This window comes from Parus major, chromosome 3 (assembly GCF_001522545.3).
Source record: "Parus major isolate Abel chromosome 3, Parus_major1.1, whole genome shotgun sequence".
NCBI classification, from domain to species: Eukaryota; Metazoa; Chordata; class Aves; order Passeriformes; family Paridae; genus Parus; species Parus major.
The window spans coordinates 64,942,746-64,969,459 of record NC_031770.1 but is presented as its reverse complement, the minus strand read 5'-3'; the positions used below and the strand labels follow the sequence as shown (position 1 = coordinate 64,969,459).

The window sequence follows — 26,714 nt, the reverse complement described above, 5'->3', positions numbered from 1 at the left end:
GGCACTGGGGACTTGGACAAGATGCCTGGGATGAGTACCTGAAGCCACCAAAATCTAAACTTTTGTGAATATCAGGTTTCAGACATCTGGTTTAGACTGTGGTATTTTTTTACATGTCTCCTGACAGTGGGTATCTGCTTCTTCACAATAAACTAAAAGCCACTCAAATACACACTTTTAGCAAACCTCCACAAAAAAAGTACTGTGACCTTCCCCTGATGATGCCACAAAATCTGGTCTTCAAAATAAAGAAGTCACTAGAAGAGGGTGAAACTCTAAGGGCAAAGTATTTTGCTGTTGGAAGGAAATGTCAGTAAACCTAATGGAAAACAAAATGGAAGAGCATGCAGGCAGTCAATTCACCAGTCAATCACAAACAATATTGTGGGCCTGGTACAACTGTAAAATCGTTTGAGTGACACTAGTTCTTTCCAGTCAAAATCCAAAGAGCTCAAAGCATAAAGAAATATGTCCATGAAATATACTGTCATGGTGTCAAATATTTCATTAGATCCTTAAAATTTCACTTAGGAGGAAATCTGCCCTAGCCTAAAAATGATTAGAGATGACAATATACAACCCTGTAATTCCTCCTCTAAACCAATATTTTCTTGCTGCAGAATTTACTATGGTTATCCTTACAGCTCTGTGGCTGCTATAACTCACCAGACATCAGAACGACTTGTAAAGACACCATCAATAAGGCTTTCAGGAGCCATCCATCTGACAGGGAGCAGACCTTCTCCTCTTTTCCTGTAATAATCATTTTTATAGACATCTCTGGCAAGTCCAAAATCACCGATCTTTACTATCCGGGACGAACGCTCATATTCCTTCTTAGACACAAGGCAGTTGCGAGCAGCCAAGTCCCTGATTTGTAAGACAGAGAAAATGGATGGATTGCAGAAAAGCTCAGGTCTGTAAGTCATTTGGCTCAACATTCTCTTCAGAGCAGTGCCAGCCTTAAGGTTGGATCAAGTGATTTAGGGCCTCACCCAGTTAAGTTTGTCATATCTTCAAGACTGGAGAAGACACAGCCCTTCTGGACAACCTGTTTCAGTGATTGATCTGGGATGTTGTGAACAATATTATCTAATTTCCTTTCCTTTAAGTTGTGCCTGTTGCCTCTCATCTTTTCCCTGTACCTCTTTGAGAAAAGCTGGCTCTGTGTCCTCTAAAGCTACTCATTAGGCAAAGACAGCAGATGGATCTTCCACTTGTCCTTCTCTCTGTTGCACATGATATGATTCTTGCCTAGGGTGCAGTAAGTCCTCAGTTCAGATCTTAGAGTAGCCCACCAGTTTGGGAGAGAACTGTGAGTGATATTTAGCAGAAAAGCATAGTGTTAGATTTTTACTCCAGTGGTCTCTCCTGTCGTGTTACACTGTGACATCTTTCTAGACATTTTCTCCTGGGTAAGATAATGGGTCCCAATACCATGGGTAAACCTGGGAAGACTAAGGAAGTAAGTTCTGTACCTGTGTATAAAATGCATTCTCTCTAAATAGACACAGCCTTTGCAAACATCCAAACATATATCCAAGAGGTCAGTGACTCTCAGTAAAGGGCTCTGGAGCTACAAGAAACAAAGACAGAAGTTAGCTATTTCTTCCAGCTTTACCAGCTCAGAATGACAAACTCCCCATGCAAGACTTCCTCATTGAAATGTATTTCCCCATTTGAAATGTATAGGATTTTTCCAAAAGTGTCAAAGCACAGGTGCAAAATCTCTCTATGCCAATTGAGTGCTAATTTGAAGGAGGGTAAATCATCAAATCACTGTGCTGTAAGGAAGGTGAACACATCCTGTTTGATTTGCAGCTCAGAATACCCTGGGACCTTCAGAATTTTGAAAAAATGGGACCCTGAAAATTTCCTCCCACTCTCAGATAAGATTTGTTTGTTGCTGTATTAATCAGTGTAATATTTTTTCTCATAGAACATGTGTATATGCATTTCACTAAATTTGACACTGACTGTGGATTCAATCTGATTATGTAAATAAATGAAATATACAATAGCTATAATGCTATAAAATTTCTTTTTCACCTCCAGTCATATCCATATTCCTAATGCACACACTAACTGGAGAAAAATTTACTCAAAATTGTTTATTCTTTATTCTTTTCTTTCTTTCTAAAGAATTTGAGGACACAGGCACAGGGACAGTATATTCTTATATGCTTTGACTATGACTCTCACATTAAGGACACTATTATTCAGAGAGAAAAAAAAACCCTCTATGATTCCTAGTAGACCACATACATGATCACCATTATTTCAAAAGAACAGTTTATGATTTTCACAGAGAGAAATCCAGCAGACATCTCATGACTGAAAGCACAATTTTGGTTGGTGATCTAATGATATTCAATCTTCTTCACAGCATCACTGATTGCAAGATCAGCACTGTTGACTGAAGTCCCAGGGTGTTAAGGAAAAGCTGTGTCAGACTTTGCAAGTACAGAAACAGCTGAACATCAGCATGGACTTTTAGAAAAGGAAAAAGTGAGAAACTGTGGGCAGTTACAGGTTAAAAATAAGAGTCTCATGGTCTTTACCTTTTTCTTTCTTGCTCCTCGTAAATAGCTAAGTAGATCCCCTCCTTCCATCAGCTCCAGTATGAGATACTGAGGTTCATTTAACAGACACACACCAAGCAACTTCAGAATGTGGGGATGATCAAATTTGCTAAACAGAAGGAAACAGCTGTAAGATTACATAGGAGAAATCCAGCTGGTTGATAGCTCACAGAGTGTTTATAGTTGCAAGCAGTCAATGAGCAGTTTGGCCTTTACAATCCTACTTCTGTGAACAATGATTTAGTAGCTCTCAGTGCCTGGATTTGCTCAGTCATGGGGAAAGTTCAGGGACACCCTTCCAAAACACAGGCACTGTCTTTGACAGGCACTTTAATGCACGCACACATATTAAAAAGCATACTTCATTGCATTTCCAGGAAGCAAAAAAGAGTAACCAAATGGCAATTTCTTCTAAAAATAAGATGATTCATCGCCTGTACATTAAAGGTAACTACATTATTTTAATAGAGTATTTTTACTACTATATTCACAGTAGAACTGCTGATTCATAGAAATACACAAAAGTAAAAGCATAAGGTGTGATATATTATTTTCACAGTTCAGAGTGGGACAGTTTTTCATAGCACATTTGCAATAGGAACAAAATACGTATGAGGAATACTTCTAAGTATACTAGAAATTGTGTGTCGAAGACAGGGATTACCACAGAGCAATCAGTACTCTCAGTACTGCAAGTACTCTTCAAAGAGGAATATTTATTGTCTCTGTCAGTGCCTGTGTTTTTTTCAGTCACTTTACTTGTGTTAGAAAATGGTTTTCCCCTCTCACTGCTGCATGAAAGCACTTGCACAAGCAGTCAGAGAAACTTGATTCTATCGGGAGAGTTGGTGGTGTCCAAAATGCTGCCAAATTCAGCAGTGTAAACAAACAAATAAGAGAGGGACATTTTCCTTCTAATCTCTTTCAATTCACCTAATCTCAGGTGTGGGCAAAGACTCTTGCAAAAAGTGTGATTTAGAATTTGACAGTTCCCCCTGGCCCCTAGCACATACCTCTCAATCAGACAAACTTTGACACTTTCAGGAACAAACAGAGGGGAAGGAACACCTGGCACTTTCCTTCGCACCCAATACAGACCTTCCTCCACTGAACTGTCATTCCTAACTTCCCAAGGAATGGGACAGACACAAGAATTTCCTACATGTATTTGCACACAAATGACTCACCAATAATCAACAACCAATGAGTTTTTGAAATAGAGGCAATTCAGTTTTCCTTTTGCTGCACAGCAATAAAAAGGAACAAATAATTCTGGCTTAACTGAGCCAGCATGCATAACATAACAAGCCAAATTTTAATGAGCATCCAAAAAGGCAAGTAAAATAGAAGTTGCATATATTGCATCTTATATATCTACCTGTTTGTAAGCACTCAGATGCACTTATTTTTCCTTTCTACCCTTGGTTTAATTTATGAAACAGATAAACCAATGAACATCAAGTAAAATCATTCAACCCTCTGTGATGGAATTAAATACTTATTTTTTAATATTAAAAAATGAAATATTCAAATAATATAAAATATACATTATTATTGTTGTTGTTGATGCTACTGATACTATAAATTACTATGGGGATTATATAATACTTAAACTTTTCTATTCTCTTCATTTCTGATTCACTGTATGGGTGTACATATAGGCCCATGTCAATGTTTGTATTTAAATGCAAAAAATTTCAATTATATACTCTTCCAGGATTTCTGGGTTTGGATTATTGTCTGCAACAAGAATTGGGAGAGCCTCAGAAACTTTAACTATGGGTTCATATAATTTCCATAGTACACAGAATAAAAGAACTTAATTGTGTTTATGACTGCTAGGTCATAGAAGTCTAGACTGCTAGACTTAGAAGTGCTAGACTGAAGATGGATTATAAGGAGTTTACACACAACTTTTATTATTTATCTTTAATTTGCACTACAATGACATGGTTGAATTTTGGTCATAACAAGCCTTTTACCTCATTCAGTTGCATGTGTCATAAAAGGCAAAAAATGGAAGATATATTTTTAAGTGTGTAACCACAAAAAAAATTGAATGTTGTAAAAATCAATTTCCAGTTTAGTAGCACCACATTTTCTGTGCAGAAATAAATCCTTCATTTTTAGAAAATTATTTCTACTTCTGCATGCATGAAATGAAAGTCAAAGAAGTGCAAAAGTGCATCTGAAAACTAAACTGCACTCTGAGTCTTATACTACCAGCTGAAAATTTCAGTTTAACTTCTTGTTTCTGGGGACACTCTAGAAAACAAGATTTCTAACTGAAACACGAACAAACTTTGTTATGTGAAATTCTTGCAGTGGTAATTGCATGGTGATATGCATACAGGTGCATAATTTAACACAACCTCAGTAGAAGGAGTATGTGGCAGCCCCTAGTGGCACATTTTTAAAAAATATTTTCCACTGTAAATTACAACTTTAAGGCATCAGTTTGTTCTGATTTCTTTCAGTAAAATAGGATTAGCTGAATTCTGACCAGCGGCTTCTAGCAACTAACTTGGTTTAGGGGAGCAAAGATACTGAAATACACCAGTACAATCCCAAATAAATCTGTGATATGAGCATATAAAATATGCAGTCTATATCTTAAATTTTGCTTATCATATTTATAGCTTTATTTCCATTATACTTATCAGTAGCGATTTACTTGTATGACAGAAACACAAGAACACCCCAAAAATGCCACAATAATCTGTTTAGAGGAAAGTGCTGCTTTCATTCCTCTGGAAAACCACCACCCTCAGATGATACCAGCTTTGAAGGGACAAAGCTGTCCCTACCTCATTAAGTGTGCCTCCTTCAAGAATTCGCTCTTCTCGTGGTCTGTTGCACCCTTCTTCAAAGTCTACTCAACAGAAAACAGAAGTGTAGTAACATTTGGTCATCATCACTGTTATCAAATGGTGCTAAGTAAAACCACCATAGATGTGGCCTTAAATATATTCCAGAAATCATTACAAGGCTGAGTTTTAAGAGATTTCAAAGAAACTCTGCAAGGAAATACCCAGATCAGCCCAACACCCATTTCTCAGGTAAAACTCTGAGACAGATCCCTCTGCCCATCCCATTCTGTTGCCAGAGAAATACACAGCTGTGATTACCTTGACTGCTACTTTGGATTCTCCACTTCCATCTGCCAGGATATCTACTGCAGTCCCTTCATATACCTCTCCAAATGCTCCACTTCCTAACAATTTGTGTAAGTTGAGTTTGTCCCGAGGGAAGGCTGGCAGTGATTCAATCTCTGCTTGAGAAGGAAGAGTGCTACAAAACACCAATAGTAGTCACTTGCTCATACCTAAGGATGTCTGAAATTCTACTAAAATTCACGGGAAGCCAGTACTACTATTTGCTTCATCAGGTATATTTAAGGGGAGCTCAGGTAAGGTGTGGATGTTTTGGAAGTTACTGGAAAGCACCAGGGCTTCTTCCTTCCCTGTGCACTTGTGTTTGTTGCCAGAGTGACATGAAGGATGGGCTGGGGCTGTGTGCCAGAGGGGCAACACGGCAGGGCATCCTTCACAGCAGACCTGCCCTGCAGAAAACATGCAGCTCTTAACTCTGCCTTCAGGTTTCAGGGATGAGTGCCCTGATGAAAACTGCTCCAGGGAAGACCTCTTAGATGTTTTTGGTCTGAAAATACATTTGGTCTGAGGACATACCGTACAGCATAACAGGCATTGGCTAGTCCCACTGTCTCAGCCATCCCCCTGAGCTGAGCTAGTTCTTTATCTTCCTTGATGAACACTATCTGTCCAGGCAAGGCCCGTTTTCTGGATTTCAATCTTTGCTTCCATACTGGAATAGAAAAGGAGAGCATTAGGTGTTTCAGTCCAAGAGCACCCCAGTGTGCGAGCATGCTGAAAGGCTACAGGTTTTACATTATTTTGTTCAGCATCACCCCCCAACAGCTCAGGTAAGCAAGTCATTTCCATCTGGCCATTTTTTCCCCACAAAACACAGACAACTGCTCACTGAGATGGCAACTCAGGTATCCTTTCCTGTGTGTGACAAGACACCGGGGAAAGGATGAGGATTGAGAGGACAGGACCATCACATGTGGACATTTGCATCTCAGAGTAATCATTACATCCTTTCTTCAGGGACAAAGCTTAAGAGAAAGAAAATGGGACCCTCCGGTGAATAAACTTGAGAATTGTAAGATGCAAGTTTTTATAAGGATACACTCAAGAATTAGAGTTCCTTAAGCACTCCTGTGCTCTCCCTGCAGGTAATCAACAGCAAGAATCAACAGCAGGTAATCAACATTTCTAGGGCCTCAAAGAATGAGAATATACAAATTCCTGTCAGCTCCCACCCTAGGGAGGGAGAATTTCCCTGAATCTGGAGACCAGTCATTTCCCACCATGTGAACTGCCTTTCACTGAGGCCTGGCAAACCAAAGGTAAACAAAAAACTCCATCACATACCAAAGCCGAACAGCGTGACCACAGCCAAACACAGCACAGCTCCAATCACAGAAGCAATGGCAATGATGGTGCCCATGGAAATCATATTATCTGTTAAAGAGAAAGGGAAATTTGCTTAATCATTGTGTATGCATGCAATGTCAACCCCAGGAAGTGGAGTGCACCTGAGAGAACCCTTCAGCTGCCTGCTATGTAAAAGTCTTCCATTGCACAAAGCTCTCTTGTAGGCTGTATGTGGATGTGCATTTGGTCAGACATATCCTTCTCCTCCAGACTTGGGCCATTCCTGTGACTTAATGTATATGCAGAAATAGAAAATGCTGAACTGTTTGGTTCAAGGTCAAACTCAAGGTGTGATTTCCAAAAGCACCCACAAACTGTATATCTAACATTCTGGCTGAAGGCAAGAAGTAGTTCTGATGTCTTTACCCAGTGTGTGAACTTGCCTTTTTTTCAAGAATCATGTCATAAAGCAGAGTGGCAGACTCACAGAGACAAAGTGGTATAAATCAGCAGAAGTACTTTTCAGGCCCCCTGTTCTGAGCAAAAGAGCCTGGATGAGCACTAGCAGTAGGGGTCACCGTACAAACATCATCATTTATTACCCATCAGAGATATTACTTTACCTTTGCAGGAATATTGTTATTGAATATATTGCTCCTAAATTGGTATGACTATTTAGAATAACAAAAAAGAGATCAACAGAATACAGAAATACAAGACATACCTTCACCCAAGATTATATCCAAGCTAATGTCACTGTATTCACCAAGTCCCAGCGTATTTGCAGCTGCTGCTCTGAACTGGAAAATTCCTTCTAAGTTCTCGGCCTTCCATGTGCAAACGCTGCCACAGGAGCCATTGTAAACCACCTCCCATGTGGACTTCACATCGCTGCTGTTGCCAGACTGTTTCCTGAAACATGCACAGCACAGCACAGGAACGTCATTAATGCCACAAGGGCAGTTTATTGCTTCACCCCCACCCCATCCTTTGCTTGAGTTTCATGGTTTTTGCAGCATCTTTCTGCCTGCAAAAAAAGCACAACCTGGTCATGGGATTTTGGCTACAGAGAAGAAAATTGTGCTGCACTATTTCAGCAGTACTAGGAACCAAACATCTTTATCTTGGCATTGGAAATGAAATACTGGAACACTTTAGACACAAAAAGCTGTTCAGTATATGCCTGATTCACCTGTTTCAGTATATGCCTCACATCCAAGAATTTAAAATGTTCTAATTTAGCTTTCTGGGGGAAAAAAAATAAAAATTTCTATTGTGCTAGAACTTTTTTACCCTTCCAGACCCAGAGTAATTCAGTGTCTCTTGTGCATCAGGTTTCACAAGCTAAATAGGATACAAATCATTGGCAGGGAAGATACCATTCTTTAGCTAGCCACTTTCCCATAGTATCTGCTGACTGCTGGGTGTATTTCTTCCTTTCCCCATTGGACTGAGATTGATTGCTCACAATAAATTCAGAGCTGATTATTCACCAACCAAAAGAAGACCACGTACTTAAACTTGAAAGGCCATATCTGAAATATCATTTCATGTCACACAACACCGTAATACATCATGTGAAATGACTTCATGAGCAAGTCACTCATTCTCCCAACACACTTTAATGAAGGAAAAAGGCCAAACACTCCTAAACCAGAAAGTTAGGAGTTGGAAAAACTAAATGTTCATGCCCTTGGTGTGTATGTGCTGACACCAGGGCTGTAGGAAAAATAGAGGTTGCTTAAAAGGGCTAGGCAAACATTTTCTAGAATGCTATGCAGCTGACCTATTTTTCTCCCTGATGTGAAATTCAGTCAAAAACATCAGCATATGTACATTCAAACTGCAAGAGAAAATTTTATTTCATTAGAAGACCACCTCAGAGATGCATTATGATTCCAGAGATGAATAAGAAGCTGGAGTCTGGAGAACAAAGCAGTTAATGCACAGCTGTGGCACAGACAGACCGACCTTTCCTTTCCCATCTGCAGCAAGTCAGGTACAGATTGCCTCCTGGCATATCAAAGTTGTTTTCTCAGAGCAAGCAAGTCAGTGCAATGAAAACTGTAGGAAGATTACAGCACCAGAAAAACATGTCTGGGTGAAAATTTATATAGGTAAAGCATTTACAGCTCCAGAGTGCTGTCAGTCCTTAGCTTTCATAAGCACAGAGAATGAAATAATGGCTGAGTTTGGAAAACTGCTTCCCTCCATCAGTAATGACTTCAAACAATCACTGGACTATTTCAGAAGATGGATTCTCCTAATTTTAAAATAATGCATTAATTAAACCTTGACTGACTGCTGTCTACTTTAAACTGACGGCTTTAAAGAAATCTCTCCAGAGTCATGGTCAAAAAAATTAGAAGTTCAAAGTCACTGCCCACAGCAATATACTCTAACCTGCCCAATCAGCCCTTCCAATGCCAGTGCAGAAATAAGAGTGAGCTGGCGCTCTAGTGTGATATCAATAGCCCAGGCAATTGGTATTTGATGACAGAGCACTTTAAAAACGATGAAGTCGTCCCACATGGGTAGGAATACTTTATTTCTGGCAATATTACAACACCTTCTTTGAGTCCTCTGAGCATTAATATATTTATACATATATTTTAGCCAAAAATATATACTACATGTTAGTTGAGATTTATGATTTGAAATTATCTCTAAATCTTCTAATTCACTGACATAGATCCAAGTATATGATTGTATTTCAAGATTGCTTTGAAAATATTGTTAGTGTTAATTTTCCTTCTGTGCTTTCCAGAATTTCTGGAAATTATGGGTCTTGGTTTATCTAAGAAAGAGATCCCAATGGGAAAGGCCTTTTGCATCTTATGTATTTCATTCTTCCCATTGGAGCCAGCCTGAAAAGCCCTGCACACCCAGATTTGTTCTGGACTGCTACCTATGGGAAGAGTGCCTCATGCATAGCTTACCTGCTTTCTAAGATGTAGTAGGTCAGTTTGCTTCCATTGTCATCAGCCTTTTCCCACTGTAGAGAGTTTTTGGAGTCTTCTGCTCTTTTAGGAATTCCTGGCTTACTGGGAACACCAGCTTAAGTCAAACAGGGGAAGAAACAGAACCCTTAAAATGTGTTTGTAGCATGACAAAGGGCTAAAGGTGCAGAGAAAAATCTGATGCACACAAGGGTGTTTAGACATACAAAAGGAAGGAGGATATATATTAATAATCCTCATAGGGAATGAATCCTTGGCCTTCTCTTTGTGATGGATAAATTCCAAGATTTTTACTCACATGCAGGCTTTTACCACTAACAAGTTCACTTGCATTATAGGCATTTCATTTCAGTTCCCCTCACTCTTTCCACTTGGAAATGAACCTCATTTCTTTCCCCCTATTACTTCTGAAGGTATGGTATTGTGTTATTCATTTTTCAAACACACAGAACTATTGGGCCTTAGTAGAAAATTGTCTGCTAAACTTTTGAAAATATTACATTTAATATTCAGATCCTGCAAAGAGTCTTAAAAATCTTGTTATCCTGCTTTAAGTGCTTACCTGTAGTTTTAAAGGTTGTTGAAGAGGAAGTGCTTTTCACTCCTGTAACATAAACTACTGTTACTCTTACAAAATAGTTGGTCCAAGGAAGAGTTCCTGTGAGGTTGCACGTGTAAACAAGATTTCCTGTGCATGTCGTGTTCGCAGGAGAAAACCAGTCACTTTTTGTTGGCCACTAGAGAAATAAAATATCATTATGGTCAACTTTCTTGCTCTGCTGAAAGTGTGTCACAGTTCTATTCCTGGGTAGATTAACTACTTTGCCACCTCTTAATATCATAGTGGAAATATGACACAGGTGCTCTTTCGACCATGGGACTTTGTCCTCCCAGAGACCAAGGACACAAACCCTAATTTTCTTCTTTGTTTTCTGGAGACCTACAAGTCTTGGCAGTAACAAAGAACAGCAGATTAAGTGCCTGCTTTACACAGCCAAAAGGAGCCTTTCCCCTTATATTTCTGGATCATCGTGACGTGCCCATGAGTTCAGTTTGCCATGATGCAACTGAAAGGAGGTGGGTTAGTGGAATTGTGATGTGACATTTATTTTGGGGCAGGGAAATGTTTGGTGTGGGTCTATTGAATCTGATCCTCTATAGTAAAGAATCCGCATGATCCAGTTTGGACTTTTGCTCTGTCCAGTGGTTCAGGTGTTGAAGTCTGAAATTTCCATGCATGCTGCTCCCACTGCAAGTGCTTACTTCTTACTCCCTGGATCTGGTCTTCTCTCTGGCATTTTCTCCTATCAGTCTCTACCACAGGAAAATAAAATCCAGATACTAAATTGTAGCTAATATTTATTGCTTCTTTTCTTCTTTTTTTCATGCAGGCAGACATAGGATTTGCAACTGCAAACTCAGTTGGGGCAGGGCAGTGAGGAAACAGGGATAGGACTGCTGAAACAGGAGACTCAGAAGAAATTCTGGTGAGGTCATCCAGGATGTCCTTTGGCACTATGGAATACTAAATGCTACAGCTGCACTCCTCCTTGTTCCTGGCAAATGCTGACTCCATCCTGCCCCTGCTGAGCAGCTAAGACTGACATCACCATGCCCAAATTATCCACTGAGACTCTTCATATACTTCCTGCCACCCACCCTGTCCTGCTTACCAGGACAGAGTAGGTTAAATTGTCTCTCTGAAAAAAACCCACCCCAAAACTTAAAGGTATTTTTACCTTACACAGCTCAAACCAGAAGCTGGTTTCATTGATGTGCAGAGGAGCTCTCCATACTAGCTGGAAACTGGTATTTCTGGGGACTATGTTGATAGGTGCAGCTGGAGTCTCAAAAGTTTTTGCAATGACAGGGACACTTTCAGAAAACCAGTTCTCATCAGGATGAAAAGCAAGAACCTAGTAAAGCAATGGACGAACTGTACAATACCAGAGCAGTTGGAAAGCCAGCTTTGCTTTAGCAACACCAAGTGTTTTGAAGACTAATGTTTCAAAGACATTATTCAGGCAATAGAGATATAGGTGTAGAAAGATTCTGCACTTCACAGCTGCAAGGTCATATACCTTCAGGCTGAAATTCATGTCCAGTTCCTCAGAGAATCATCTTAGTTTCTCATCTCAGATTTCTACCAAGTCCCTTCACTTTCTAGATCTTTTTTAAATGCCACTCACTCTTACACAGACATGCATGATGTCACATCACATATTAGGCAGTGTTTTAGAACCACAGAAACACAAAGTCAAGAAGTGCCTTAGCACATTGCTTTTTGCTAAGCCACAGGCAAATATGACCTTGTAGGGATGCATACTTGCATACACACATACAGATATTCAGCTATATGTGTGTGTGTATATATATTCCCCATTATATTATCCAAATCATTAACAAAAGCCCAAAATCAAATTATGACCTACAGATCCCCTCCTGCCACCATCTGAATGTTCTCCCAGCTGTGTTAAATCCCTCTAATTGTGATACCCAGTGCACATTCTACATGTTTACTTGGTTACTTTTTAAAATGTCACTCTGATCATAGACCTTCTGTCCAGATGCATAATTGACTATATTTTTTAAGCCTTCATCTGTAATGGGGAAACATTACATTTTGTTCTTATGAATCCACATTGCATACATACTTTTGTCTGCTTAACAGGAGAGCAGTCTAAAGATTTGCAGGTCGAACAAACCAGTAAAACTACTTGCAATTATACCTTGAATGAATTATTTGTTCCAGGCTGGAGCCCACTGACAGACCAGGCAAGCATCCCATTTGAAAATTCACTTTTTGGTAAAGGTGTTGCTGGGACAGGAGGCAATAAATTGACAGAGATTTGATAGCGGATGGATTCAAGAGGTCCATTTGGCTTCAGAGGTTCACTCCAAGATATGTTGATGGTGGTGTCAGACAAAACTAATGTTTTAATAGTGTCAACTGCCTCTGGTACTGAAACAGAAAGAAAAATTAATCTCCCTTTCAGAGAAGTCAAGAAATGTCACCAAGGAGAGAATAGAAGGGTATAAGTGTATTAATATGATTCATTCACAGGACTGAAACTCTACACACGTAAAACTCATATTCTGGTATAGTCAGTCAGCTGCAGACAAGTTCAAAATATTTTGATGGACTCTTAGTATCTTCTTGGCTGTCCTAATAAACAAGAAGACAAAAAACCAAAAAAAGCTGAACAACAAAAGGGAAACAGCTGCTGTCCTATACATCTACATTTGTAGTCATATCACTGAATCCCTACTCCCTCTTAGTTTCCTAATCAGGGTCTCAGATGAGAGTTTAATATGGTGCTTACTTGAATATGCACGCAAAAAATTATTCTTGTGCACTATTCCAACTGAAAAGCCTTTTCTTGAACAGAAACTTATGAGGGAAGAAAATCCAAAAGTCCAAAACTAAGCATTATTTCCCATCATTTACAATTTTCCTTAGAAATACAGAGTCTGGCTGAGCTGTGTAAGGAAGAAACTGGGTTGCTGGTCAGATGTCATTACCAGCTGGTTACTCACTAATTGTTCTGGGAAAATCAACCCTTCCTTTGAAGCTTTAAGATCACAGACTTTGTAATAGTATATGGCATGTCCCTACTCTGCACAAAAAAACTTTCTTTCTTATTGAGGTGTCCAGATAGGTAAAAATTTAACAAGTCATTACACTATTTATGTTCCAAACATATCAAAATTATGAGTCCATATGTTTTAATTCATATCCTAGTATCAAGACTACAAATTATTTAATCAAATATACAGAAACTACACGAAGAAAGAAGACAAATTTCTCATTTGTCTAGCTAAAACATATGTGGAGTAAGAGTGACACTCTGTGGCAAGAGCAATGCATTAATTGGCTTCCTCTTTTTTACATTCCCTCTGTCTTGCTATTTGATGGAAAGCATAAATTATTCCAAGCTTCTTTCACTTCATTAGAGAATTGAGAAAAAGGCAGAGGGAATTCACACAGCTTCAGAGGCGTTAAATAGTGCACACACTTCAAGAGGCTCTAGCAGCATCTGATTACAATTTAAACTGGCAGTTACATTCATGAAATTGAGAGCATAAGTGTCAGGACACATATACCTTCTATTTACAGCTGGCTGGAAGTTTTTCAACAAATTGTGTAAAGCTCTGAATGCTGATACAAATACCTATTCAAAATACTCAGGGTTTGTAGGCTGGGGTGGGGTGAGGGTTTTTTGTTGGTTTGGTTTGCTTTTTGCTCAAGACTTGATTTTCATCCAGATTTTTCGTTTTGTCCCAACTAGAGAAGCCTGTTCTGAGTTTCATGTTTCATTTTAACATGAGACTAAAAAATTCCATTTGAGTGGAGCAATCCAGTCTCCCACTTCATATGCTACCTTTATGTTTCTTCACAGAAAGAGTGTACATTGCTGCAGGATGGCCCAGTTTACCACACAAAAAAAGTAATTGTGCACATTCTTGCCACATCCCACTAGTATTTAATGTTATTCAATCAACATGTCACACAAATTTATATTAGATGTGGAATTAGATGTGGAATCCCATGCAAAGAATTGAAGTCTACTGATAGAAGGCTAGAATTGTTGGGTGTTTTGGAGGGGTTTTGTTTGTTTGCTTTTCTTCATAGACTCCATAGGAAGGTAGAACCAAGGTTGGAAGAGACCTTTCAGATCATTAAGTCCAGCTGTCAACCAGCACTACCCCTGTAACCCCTAAACCACATCACACAACACCAGGTACCGCTTAAACACCTCTAGGGATGGTGACTCCACCGCCTCCCTGGGAAACTTATTCCTGACCACCCAAACAGTGTAAACATTTTTTCTGATATCGAAGCTGAATCTCCATCTCAGATAAGATAAAGGCCACTGCCTCCAGCCAACAAGTCTCTCATTGCAGACTTGTTAGAAGAGACTGGCTGACAATATTCAGAGATCCACATAGGATGGGAGCCTATTCACTTGATGAGGCAGATGTTAAGGGATATGATTGTTAAGAGAAAAAAAATCCAGCACAGTTGAACTAGAGACCTTTCAAAGTCTGGATTCCATGAGAAGGGTGGCAATATGCCTGCACCTCTTGTTTCACTTTCATTTAAAAGATGAAAAGAAGTTCAGCTTAAACAGAGGTTTTTTAAGGGTAAAATGTGACTGCTCCCAGGACAAAAAACAGGGAATGGTCTGTGCATAAGAGAAGCTACTGGTGGCTCACAAGTCTCCTCTGGACAATGGTGGCAAAAAAAGAGGCTGGTTATTCTATGAATGAGCCTTTAAAGAAATCACAGAGTCAATCCCTAATGAAAGAAGAAAGAAAATCAGGACTCCTGGTGTGCACTTGTTGTCAGGTATTCTGGGTAAAATGTTTTCTTGGGCACAGTTGATCACTAGGGGAAAGAGACATTGAGGAAAGGAAGAAAAACACAGTGGTGGCTGTCTGTACTTTAATGCCAGTGATTTCATCAGCTGCTGAAGCAGCCAAAATCCAAGGAGAGGTAAAAAGAGGTAAGGGAAAACGTTGGGAGTCCTGTGGTGGCTCCCTCACTGCATGTCAGAGCCGTATCCACATGCACAGCTGTGCAGCCTGCACGGCTCTGTGCCAGCCACAGCCAGCCCTGATGCAGCCAGGCACAGGGAGCCAGTGCCCAAGGGCCAGAGCCTGCTGTGCCTCTCAGTTTCACTCCCATAACCTCCCTCAAAAAAGAACTGCTCCAACTCTGGAGGACAAGACTCAGACAAGAAGACTACTGAAGATGGGGGCCACAGCATTCCCACATCCCAGTTCAATACCAAGTATCCCTAGGAAACATCTCTCCAGGCTTTCAGCAAAACATAGATATGCTGTCATGCAGACCTGGCTACAGTTCTGACTCTCTGACTTAGGAATTAACAGAGGTGCCTGATGGATTTGCAAGGGAAGAGTTTATGTGTGGATCAAGCTGACACTGGCTGGTGATACCAGCCACAACAGAGCAAAACTGACACAAGAGAAGAACAAGCCCTATGTATTCTATGGGGAATAGCACAATGGTTATTCCATGTTTTCAGCAAGGGAGTTCAGCAGAAGTGTTCAGAAAGTTACCTGAAGAGGAGTACAAAGGCAGCTCCTCATAATGACAAATGTGCATGCACAAAATTACACACACGAAACAAGAAAAAGTGAGGAGCAAGGTAGTTTTACTGGGCTGGGTTGCAACACGTGCAAAAGCATAACATGCACATTTGGCATGATTCTTCTCTTTCTGGAAGAGGTCAAGAGCTTCAAGGAAACTGGCACAGTAGCTGCCCCACCGCTGCAAACAGGTAGAGTAAAGCAGGAAATGAGTAGAAGCACCTTTCTGCCCTAACTGAGGTATTTACAAACACAGGAGGCATCTAGCTCAGATTGTAGTATTCTCAAAGAACAAGGACGGAAAGGGCACATCAAAATTCTTGAAATCAACTGAAAATGAGCTGTTTTCATTCAGGCCAAAAGTAAAAATGAAGCATTGTCTTTTCAGCCTGGTTCACGACAAAACAAATCTGCATTACCCTTAAAAACAGGAATTATGAGAATGACATCAAGCTAAGGGAAAAAAATCTCAATGTGAAATGAATACATAACACAGATACTTAAACACATATAACCACACTTACATTCAAATACAATTTAGTTAAAGTTGTGGTCCAAGGCAAAAAATGCAACTGTTTAGTCACTTTTAACCATAATTTATCTTCCCTCAGGAAGCCAGTAAGCCAAAGCATTAAGAATATATAAATATATATAATATAGACACACACACACACACACACACACACACATATATATAGAATAAAGAATAAATATATTGAATAAATCCTAAAAATTCATTTTTTCTTATTGCCAAAACCTTGCAAAGATCTACACAGGTTGTACTTTTAAGAAGTCTATTTGTCCACTTTCTGATTTACAACCCAAACTTGCATACACCTTTCTCTAACTGAGATGAGAAATCAGTTCAAAATCAGAATAAAATATGAAACAAACCTCCATATAGAGTTGTGCCAACTATGCCTTCTCCCACAGGCAGCACTTCCTCATCTGAATAGTAGTTTTTCACAGCAACTTGTATGGCATAACTCGAAAATGGCTGTAGGTTCTCTAACACAGCAATAGGACCCTGATATTCCTGTAAGTCAAAATCAGATAATAAACACGCATTCTTAGAAAAAAGAGTCATATGTCAATCCAATCATATTTCATGTTTAAAAAAAGAATGTTAGAATCACAGTTTCAGTATAGGTCCCTACAGAAAAGAAAGCACATACCAAAAAACAAGCCAGAAATATGGGGGGAGGTACTCACACAAAGGAAAACAGGGAAACTAAGAAATCTATCACTTACCAAATACCTAGAGAAAAGACAATTACTGTTGTAAAATTATCCTAGTGAAAGGACAATTACTCTTGGGAGAGAGAAATGGAAAAACTTGCTGACAGAAAGCTACAGAATGGTTCATAAAATCACTAGAAGTGATATCACATTGCCTGTTTATAGATGATAGCATTTCTGCGTGAAGTAGCCATACCAATGTTTTTTGCTGTGGAGCAGACACACAGTGTATTGAGTTCCTGCAGATGTTTGTCATTTGTCTGGAAAATACCAGGTACGTTGGTGTAGGCTGGGAAATGCCAGGGCATAGCTGCTGTGGTGTGACAGATGGCAAGCTTAGTGTAAAACTGGTGTTAGTCGTAGCAAGGATGGTAGGTTTCTCAGTGTCTGGCAAGAGAATCAGGCACCTTTTATCTAGAAAAGATATCAAAAGATTGAAAATTGAAATCATGGCTGGACCAATCCAAACTTGCATAGGATTCTACCACCATTCATATGAGGAAGCGTAACTACAAAGCATTCTTACTGCTCTCACAAAGAGAAACAGAAGAAAGTTCCACCTGAAAGTACTTTATTTGTTTACTTTCATGGACACTAAAACAGTGGTCCTCAAAGGAACTCTCATTTATCTTTAATAAGATACAACTTTAATAAAGAATTTAGGTTCTTCTTCAAGAAGAAGATGGAAATGCATCTTGAAGATGAAAATGCAAATTGTAGTTGTTGTGTTGTCAGGGCAGTACATAGTGATGAGCCCAAACTTGCCTGTTACAGGAAAGATATATACTGAATAGACATTGCCTTTCTCTAGCAATTAAGTGTTATCTACTACTCCTTCCAAACAGCTTTCCATGTGTAACGTGACAACAAATAATGAGAGCCAAATTTAGGAGGTAGAAAAGGAGTCTAGAGGGAGAAAACAATAGAAAACTATACTGACAGTTAATGAAAAGTAACAAAGAAAATTCCTCATCACTTGATATACTTTGAAAAACAAAATAAAAATATATTAAATGGACTTCCTGCTAAGAAGGAAGAAATTTAGGCATGTGCACAGGGAAGAAAGTACAAGGACTAATGCTTGCCCTTAGGTCACAACTGACCTCATAGTCAAGATCTTTCCTCCCAAAGTGAGCAACATACCATGCCTACAAAAGTCAGGCTCCTGCGTATTCCTTCAAATGTATTTGCAGCACTCAGTGTAAATTAGAAAATCTCTGTGGGGATCTCTGGGTAGAAATAATCCATTTGGGCTGAAATTTGGTTCTTCCCTTTCGGCTCCAGCTAAGCCTGGGGCTCTTGCAGGAAACCCTGTCCCTGGGGAGAGGGATTGGCACATTCTGTACCGGGGCCAAACCACGCTGCAGCACCATTGCCAAGCCCACACAGATCTCATGAGAACAAACATGCCCAAAGTGTTGGCAAGAATAGCCTGAGCATTGGTCAGAGCAGCTGCAGGCAGGCATGACTGTACCAACTACCCAAAAGAATGTGAAATGATTCTGTTCTGAAGTTCATCTCATTAAAATATTCATTTGTATATTTTTCAGGTTTTTTATGCAAAACTGGAGTTCAATAATTGTTTTGAGTATATTCATCATGTTGGTAGCTGTTCTAAACCTCTGCATTTACAAAGATAATCCCTATAGGTACATTGAACCCTAATTTTCTATTAAAACTAACGTTTTATTTCTTTCATTATCATTCTACAATGGTTTGTTTAAAATATTAGGAGTTTTAACTGAAGCCTGGGTCTACTATAATGTAACCTGTAATTGTCTCTTGCATACTTCATTATAAATCACTTTATTAGGCAGAGTTCTTATCTCTTTGTCCTTGGAAGGTCAGACCTTTTTTTGAGTTTTACATACTTTTGAACAAACTCAGAAATCTGTGTCATGACAGGGATCACTATCAAACTCTTGCTACAGCACTGTGGAACATATTTACTCTTTTTCTGCGCTGTAACATGCACCTCCTTTTCTAAATCTCTGGGTCTGACACAGCTTTGAAAATAGGCATAGTTTGGCATTAAGAAACAAGGGAAATACTCATCATCATGACCTTCCATTGTATCCAACACAAGGCCAACCCTTATATTCATCCTTTTAAAAATGTGCAAATTGTTTGTCTGCAGAAGGCACCTGAATCCATGAAGCATACTTTACATAAATACACATAGCACAATCTGCAACTTAAATACATGCTCTGAAAGAAATTAGTTACATTCACAAAACAACCAAATCCCCTCTACCTGGATATAATTGTGCTGCTGAGCTGTAAGCTAAGATTTTCAGTGCATGGTTTGTTCTCTTGTGAAGAAAGTGTCTTCTGCTTTCTTTATTTGCTAGCCAAATTTCAGTGTATTCCTTTGTTTCAGTGGTCCAGTATATAAATTTCTTATCTGCACTCAAGCTGCTAATTTTATTACCTGTAGGAAAACATTGCATAAGTAAGTTTTATAGTCAACCCTGAGCACACGATTTTTACAAGAGCAGGCAGGTGCTTGTATCCTCAGTGAGTCAATATAAGTATCTTGGCCATACCATATCCTCAAAGACCTCCCCTTGAGAAGAGATTTCTGATATTTTCCAGTGGGTCTCATGATGCTGAGACACTGTTATTCCAGCTTACAGGTGTAGATTTGAAGGTGTTTAATTACCCATAATTATGAGAACTGCTGTTCCATTAACAAACACAAGAAATAAGACACGAAAGCAAGAGCTGTCTAAAGAAACTTTGCTCTTTTTCCAAGAGGAGGACCACCATGATCTGCCATCTCTCAGGAACCACTAAGACAGCTTCTCTGGTAACAGAGCAGTTTTTCCAGAATGCCTTTAGAACTGAGCTGAAAACTGAGCAGCCAAGAGTAACTGTTATGGAAGTAAACATGGTTAATTTGTCACACAAGACCCTACCTGCATAAAGTACCTTCCCCACATGATGAAGTCTGCAATGCCATTTTCAGGCATAAATGGTTGTTGTACCTTTTCACTGAGATAAACTGCAATAGGTGTAGCTAATATGAAACCCTAGCAAAATAATGTGTTCATATCCTAAGTGAAATCTATTGACAAGTAGCACTTGAGGCCGCAGCATTTCTTTTATATCTTACTAGAATTCACACTTGCATCAGTAAACATTTACACACTGCTCCTTCTCCTAGTTTGTACACAGTACACAACTGGAAACAGAGAACACAAATATTTTGCTCATATTGACATATAGACTTTGTTCTAGAAACTAAATGTTTCATGAATGCTATTTTCTGAAATGAATGTTGATTGAAGTAAGAGACAGCAAGAATCACAAACTACTTAGAAAAATAAAAGACTCTCAGACCTTGAATACTTGGTATTTTGATAATTCTCCAGCAGTGGCAACCATCCACATCTGAGACCCATATTTCATCTCTTCCTCTGATAAAAAGCAGCTGGGGGTTTTTGGAGTCAGACAGATCTATACACATAGGTCTTCCTAGCTCCACTTCTGTGACATTGCAGGTACAGTGGTTCCTCATCTGTTTTTCTACCAATCCTTGTCCCAAGATGTGGTGCACAGTGTTGTTCAGAATATCATAATAAAACATGTGGTTGCCATTATCAAGCTCTTCCATCCAGTACAAGCGGCTATCAAAGAAAATGCATTGCTTTCAGCAGAAAAACTCCAACCTGACCAATATAAATGCAACCCTAGCCTGGGTAAATAACTTGTCACAAATCTCCCAAACATTTAAAGCCAGTTAACTACAGCAGCATAATCACAAAGTGATTCCAAGTGCCAAATTATTATTTTTGTATAGAAGGCCATAATAACTTACTATTTTGGACAAAATGGCTACTATAAAAAATTGTTATCTGGTGCTGACTTTCATTTGCATTACTCATATAGAAGAATCTATCAGTATTTAAGCGTAATTTGAAATCTTTGCTCACAGACATCTTTTTGAAATTAAATATATCCATGCTCATCCAGCAGTTCTAAAGTAGTACTACATCCAAGAATTTCTGAGATTTACATAATGCCAAAACTCATCTACAATAAAAAATCCATTTTAGTCTTTAACAGTTCAAGTTTTAATGAAAATCATATCTAAAATTTGCTTTAAAAAAGTTATTAGTAACATGTGCCTTACCTTAAGAAAGGATATGACAATAGAGATGATACAGTTGAGTTACTTTTGCCCAGCTGCAAGTTCAAGGATTTTAGGGATTTTTTCTTGAGCTCAAGATCAATAACAAATATTTGAGTTTCATTCTGTGGTGTTTTCAGTGCAACAAAGAGATGCCTTGCAATCCAGTCAACTGTGATGGCTGTGGCATTGTGAAGATGCGCATCTTTGAAAAACTTAAGAAAAAAAAATTAAAAGGTCGGAATTTTCCAACCTGTTGTTAAGACATTATGAAAATCAATTTGATTTCAAAAGAAAAATGTCTACTTGGGAAGTAGAAGTCAAAATACAAAGATGTGTCATGGATTGGCAGTTTTTTAGACAAATCAAAACTATTGTTTCAAAAATATCAATTGTTGCTTCCATACTCTTGAAATTAGAATGAATTAAATTAAATTGAAATAATTAAGTGTGATACAAAATACAAATTTCTTGTATTTACTAGTATGAGTTTGAAATTAAACATCTGATAATATATCTTATCAACAAAGCAGATGTCAGTAAAACCATTTCTAATTAATAGCACAACTTTAACGATGGCATACTCTGGTCATTTTTACTTTTTCAAAAGCATAGTTGGCCATAAAATAATGGCAACAATGGTCATGTACGAAAGTAGATTCTCTCAAGGAGTGAATAAAAGAATACCTGAAACATTGAAGCATTCTGTATATTGAGAACAAAAAGAGAATCTTCAGTGATATGGTATGCTTTGTCATCATCAGCAGTGTAACAGATGTCCTTTACATTAGTCTTTGCTGCAAGTTCCCATATGGTATGACTACTGTCTATGTCGGTAAGAAACAACTTGTTGGCAGAAATAGTTATTAGAGTTGGGGCAGGGAAAAGTTCTGGAGGAAAAAGGGCACAGCAGAATTAACAAAAAAAAAAAATAGATAATCACAGTTGTTCATAAGGAAAGGAAGTATGAGATACAAATAAATGATGGGCCTGAACTTATTGTATTTTGTTGTATGCCACAGTCAATAAATAATGAGATGCCCTCTTGTCATCACAATCAAACTACTGAGATATTTTCAGTGTTATTTTGAATGCTTACCTAACAAATATAAGCATAGTAAATCAGATTTGCTCATTTAATTCCCTTTAACAGCCAAACTAGAAATAGCCTATGATCTCTAGTGGATCTCTAACTTTCCTAGTTAACTTTGACAGCATAATTAGAAATATATAATGATCTCTAGCAGTATACAGATTGCAGGTGAAAACCTATTGTTCCATACTAGCCTGGAGTTGCACAAAAAAGCTAACTTAGCATAGTTTTGAGGAAAGGCATGAAATTCCCCAAAATTTAGTCTACTGATAAGGAATGTGTTAATCTTTCGTATCAGAGGATGTAACCATTTCCTCTGTTGTGTCTGCTGTATGTCACATAAAATGTTGGAGGCTATTTATCAGATTGCCAAGCTTGTACTGTCATTTTCAGCAGCTATTGCACACAAACCATGAGACAGCAGCTAAATCATCCATACCTGAAGAATTCCTCTCTGCCATATCAGACAAAGGTCCTGGACCTACAGAGGTGAAGGCCTGTACCTGTGGGACAGGAGATTGATACTTATGTTAAGTAACAGCATAAATGTCTGCATATAAGAGTCTGTAGAGTCAACAGAGAGACTGCAAACCCCTGTCTGCTCATCAAGGAATGTATGTGCTTTGTTTGACATAAGGCTGTGCTGGTCAGTTCAAAGTTTGCATTCAGGTTGGGACTGTGGCTATGAAGAGAATTTTTAGCAGTGCCACAGAGATTGACAATCCATGTTGCATCTAACAGTTAGAGCTCAAAGTATCCCAGACAGTCTTTTTGTTTCCTTTCCCAGCCTGGAACAATCCTTACTGTTTGTTGACCTTGCAACCAACATGGTGTTATCTCTTATTAGTATCTGGTCTATTACACACTCTCATGCTTTTAACTTGTCTTTCAAGCACACGTCCTGTCTGTTCCAAAACTTTTATCCCAGTGAAAATATTACTTCTTGACAAGTTCTGAATTGGAAGTCACTTTCCATGGAAACCATGAGTCTTTGCATTTCTCAAACTCTGGCTCAGTTCAAAAGGCCTGTCACTCTCTGCCAGATCAGCTGAATTGGTGTTCAACTTGCAGTTTTCAGTAGTGGCTTGGGGAAGCCTCTAGCAAAGTTTCTTTTGGGCTTCACCATTTAGTGAACAACATAATACACAGAGGGGTTAAGCCAGGTATCCATGGGTGAGTCAGCAAATCAGCAGTTCTACAAGCAGAAACCACAAACTCTTGCCCCAAGCCAAAAGAACATCTCCCAGGCAAACACGTCAGACTGCACAGATAACATCTACCAACTACCATGAGACAAGCTTAATAATTTTTCATACCTGAAACCTCACTGTGAGGTTGGGAAGGACATCCTTGAGAGAAAACTGCATCTGGGTGGGTTTAACATTGATTTCAGTCCACTCCATGAAAGTGCCAGCAGTGCTGCTCTGATTCAACAGCTGATAGTAAACCCTGAACTGCATTAATATTCCATTATCTCTTTCAGGTCTGTCCCACCTGAACTCCATAAGGACTTTCCTGTCACTTTCATGTAGATTCTTTTGTACCACATATATTCTAGGGTTCCTAGGGGCTGAAGGAACTGTATAAAAAACATAAAGATAAAATGCACAGAACAAAATATTCCTGCTAAAACACAAACCCTACCTCATAACTAACTCTACAGAAGATTATCTAAAACTGAAAGGTAATTCCATTCTGGTTTTCATTGATGTGAGGCTATCTGGTTTTAGCTCACCTAGCCAAAAGAAAGAGCTGTATAAACAGGAAAAAAATGCACTCCTGCACTGAGTTGAGACATATCTATTTAGCCAAGTCGTGTATGTAACTATGAGGCTGTAAAAATTTTCAATACATAGGGCATATTCTATCCCCTCTCCTATTCATTTCAAAATCTACTGCATCTCATAAGCTTTCTCAGTGCTTCAGTCACTCTACAGTATATTTTATCTAATTTAATTTTAACATGCATAAGAGCAAAAATAAACACTGAAGCAAGAGTAAAATATGTATAACATTTATTAAAAATCTACTAAGTGGATCCATGCAGCCTTTGGTGTTCATTATGGATTCAGTTTCTCTTTCCTGCTCATAGTCATAGACATATTGTCCTGCATTTTCTGTTCTGAATTCAATTACTTCAATTGTCTGCATTTATGTATGCAATAGATGATTGCCAAAGATACTCAGAAACATGTCCTTTTAACTCTGCCTGCAGCTGATTAGCTCTGAAAGCTGCTCATCCTTTGCCAGGTTTCACTTGCTGACATTGAGCTGCTCCCAGTACCCATTACACGAGAGGAAGAGGATGTAAAATTTTAGTACCTCCTTCAGGGGCTCGAAGGGATACAGATGTCATTGGTGCCTTGCCCCAGTATGTGTATGGAGTGACAGTAAAATCAAAGAGTGCAAATGGTTCCAGCCAGTCTATTCTGTAGGATGGCACTGTCAGATTATGGGGGTGAAGGCATCCTTCACTCTCCAGAGACTGCAAATGAAATTAAACAGAACAAAATAAAGACTTTTTTCCTACTCAAAAGGCCTTCAGTTTTCCAAAATTCCCTCACCAAACTGGTCAACTAAATGAAAACACAGCTTCTCTTCCTGTGAGTGGTCATTGTTTCACCAGCTCCCGTGGCACTGTAGTGATGTGTAGCGATGTGCCAGCAATCCATCTTTTGAATTTAAAGTAAAGTTTACCATATGTGCTAAAGAGGGGATGAAGGCTGGATTTCACATTCAGGCAAAGGCTGTCCCTCTGTCACCTTAGAGGACACTTCTGTCTCTGAGTTAATGTGAGAGGCTTTCTCATGAATTTTTGATCACTGTGATCGCCTTGACTGGCTCTTCACATCACACCCACTGGTCCAGAGCCACTGCTGGCTGCAGTGCCAGAGAAACTGGACAACTTGCACTCTGTTTACAATTTAGTTTGGATCTTGACCAATTTGTAAATGCTGGAGAAGAAACAAACTCTATTTCTTTTTAAAGATAGATGTATCAGCAAGTATGTGCAGTAATACACGTAGATAATAGGGAGGGATTGCATCAAGATCCTCACTTGTAGAGCTTTTAATCCCACGCAGTAAAAGACAGTTCCCCATTCCACCTTTGTGGAGGGACTCCAAGTGATGTGGAAACTTGAGGAATTTCCTGTAATTCTGAAAGAAGACTCTGGCACTGAATCCGGAATCACTTTTGGTGTAGAAGAAAAATTTCCTGTCCATAAACAGAAGAAATAATAATAATCTAAAGAATGTGAGGAAAAGGTAGACTATTCAAATGTGATTTAAAACATTAAAGTAAATCCTGTAAGCCAGCATTAAATAGAAACAATAAACAACAACAACATGTATTCTTTTTATCCAGACATATACATTCAGCTTTTATAATTGCACCTTAGCCTGACATATTTATCAGATGGTATATATATATATATATCATGTGTGTCCTGTTATATTTATTAATAAGTTGCTCTTGTCCTCATCTTTCTCATCTTTTGTCAAATGACTGAAGAATTTCAAGAATGAAGAATTGCAGGCTGACAGTGAATACTTTTATTGAGGAGTTTAGATAAAGGAAAAAATGTACCTGGCAAAGGTTTAAGTGACGCCTGAACAAGGGTAAAGGCTGTAAACCCTGCTGGTTGTGAGAAGGGAATGCTAATGCTCTGATTGACTTCCTGGACTGTAATAAACTGAAGCCTATTAATCCAGAACAGACGACCACTGTAGTATTCCAGTGCACCCTGAGATACTTCTGAAGTACTCCATGCTGCAAATTCCGTGACAATGACCTTAGCACAACTGTGGAAATACATATGAAATTAGCAAACTGATAGCACACATGTAGAGGGAACAGATTTATGCAATGTTTGACACATTGTTAAGTTTTTTATGATTCAAGTTCTTAATACTTATAATTCAAATTCTAAAATGTGGGAGGCAGGAAATCAATTTTTTTTCCTTTTAGCTCTTTAAAGCAGAACATTTTTCAGCATATGAAACATTGCAGAAAGAACAAAAGGCCTTCATTCCCTTTATTTCACTGGAAAACAATTATGAAATGGTTTAAGATCCTGCTGCATAGATGCAGAAAAAGTATTTTGAAAATGAGTATTTTGAAAAGTCAGCCTAC

At 38.7% G+C, this 26,714-nt stretch overlaps 1 protein-coding gene across 1 annotated transcript in view; it reads right to left on the bottom strand.

Annotated features, from left to right (window-relative positions):
* ROS1 (ROS proto-oncogene 1, receptor tyrosine kinase) overlaps positions 1-26,714 on the bottom strand; it is a 69,618-nt gene that overhangs the window by 16,673 nt on the left and 26,231 nt on the right. Inside the window, exons 19-41 of the mRNA XM_015623534.1 lie at positions 26,169-26,383; positions 25,639-25,796; positions 24,903-25,065; positions 23,897-24,159; positions 23,020-23,083; positions 22,175-22,377; positions 21,491-21,702; positions 20,698-20,984; positions 19,610-19,786; positions 17,552-17,769; positions 17,011-17,152; positions 12,732-12,964; positions 11,742-11,918; positions 10,565-10,739; positions 9,982-10,099; positions 7,767-7,954; positions 7,040-7,129; positions 6,272-6,407; positions 5,711-5,873; positions 5,390-5,454; positions 2,562-2,691; positions 1,479-1,576; positions 667-870 (exon numbers count right to left, since the gene is read on the bottom strand). Coding sequence (XP_015479020.1) covers positions 667-870; positions 1,479-1,576; positions 2,562-2,691; positions 5,390-5,454; positions 5,711-5,873; positions 6,272-6,407; positions 7,040-7,129; positions 7,767-7,954; positions 9,982-10,099; positions 10,565-10,739; positions 11,742-11,918; positions 12,732-12,964; positions 17,011-17,152; positions 17,552-17,769; positions 19,610-19,786; positions 20,698-20,984; positions 21,491-21,702; positions 22,175-22,377; positions 23,020-23,083; positions 23,897-24,159; positions 24,903-25,065; positions 25,639-25,796; positions 26,169-26,383 — 3,879 coding nt within the window. The remainder of the gene's footprint in view (positions 1-666; positions 871-1,478; positions 1,577-2,561; positions 2,692-5,389; positions 5,455-5,710; positions 5,874-6,271; positions 6,408-7,039; positions 7,130-7,766; positions 7,955-9,981; positions 10,100-10,564; positions 10,740-11,741; positions 11,919-12,731; positions 12,965-17,010; positions 17,153-17,551; positions 17,770-19,609; positions 19,787-20,697; positions 20,985-21,490; positions 21,703-22,174; positions 22,378-23,019; positions 23,084-23,896; positions 24,160-24,902; positions 25,066-25,638; positions 25,797-26,168; positions 26,384-26,714) is intronic.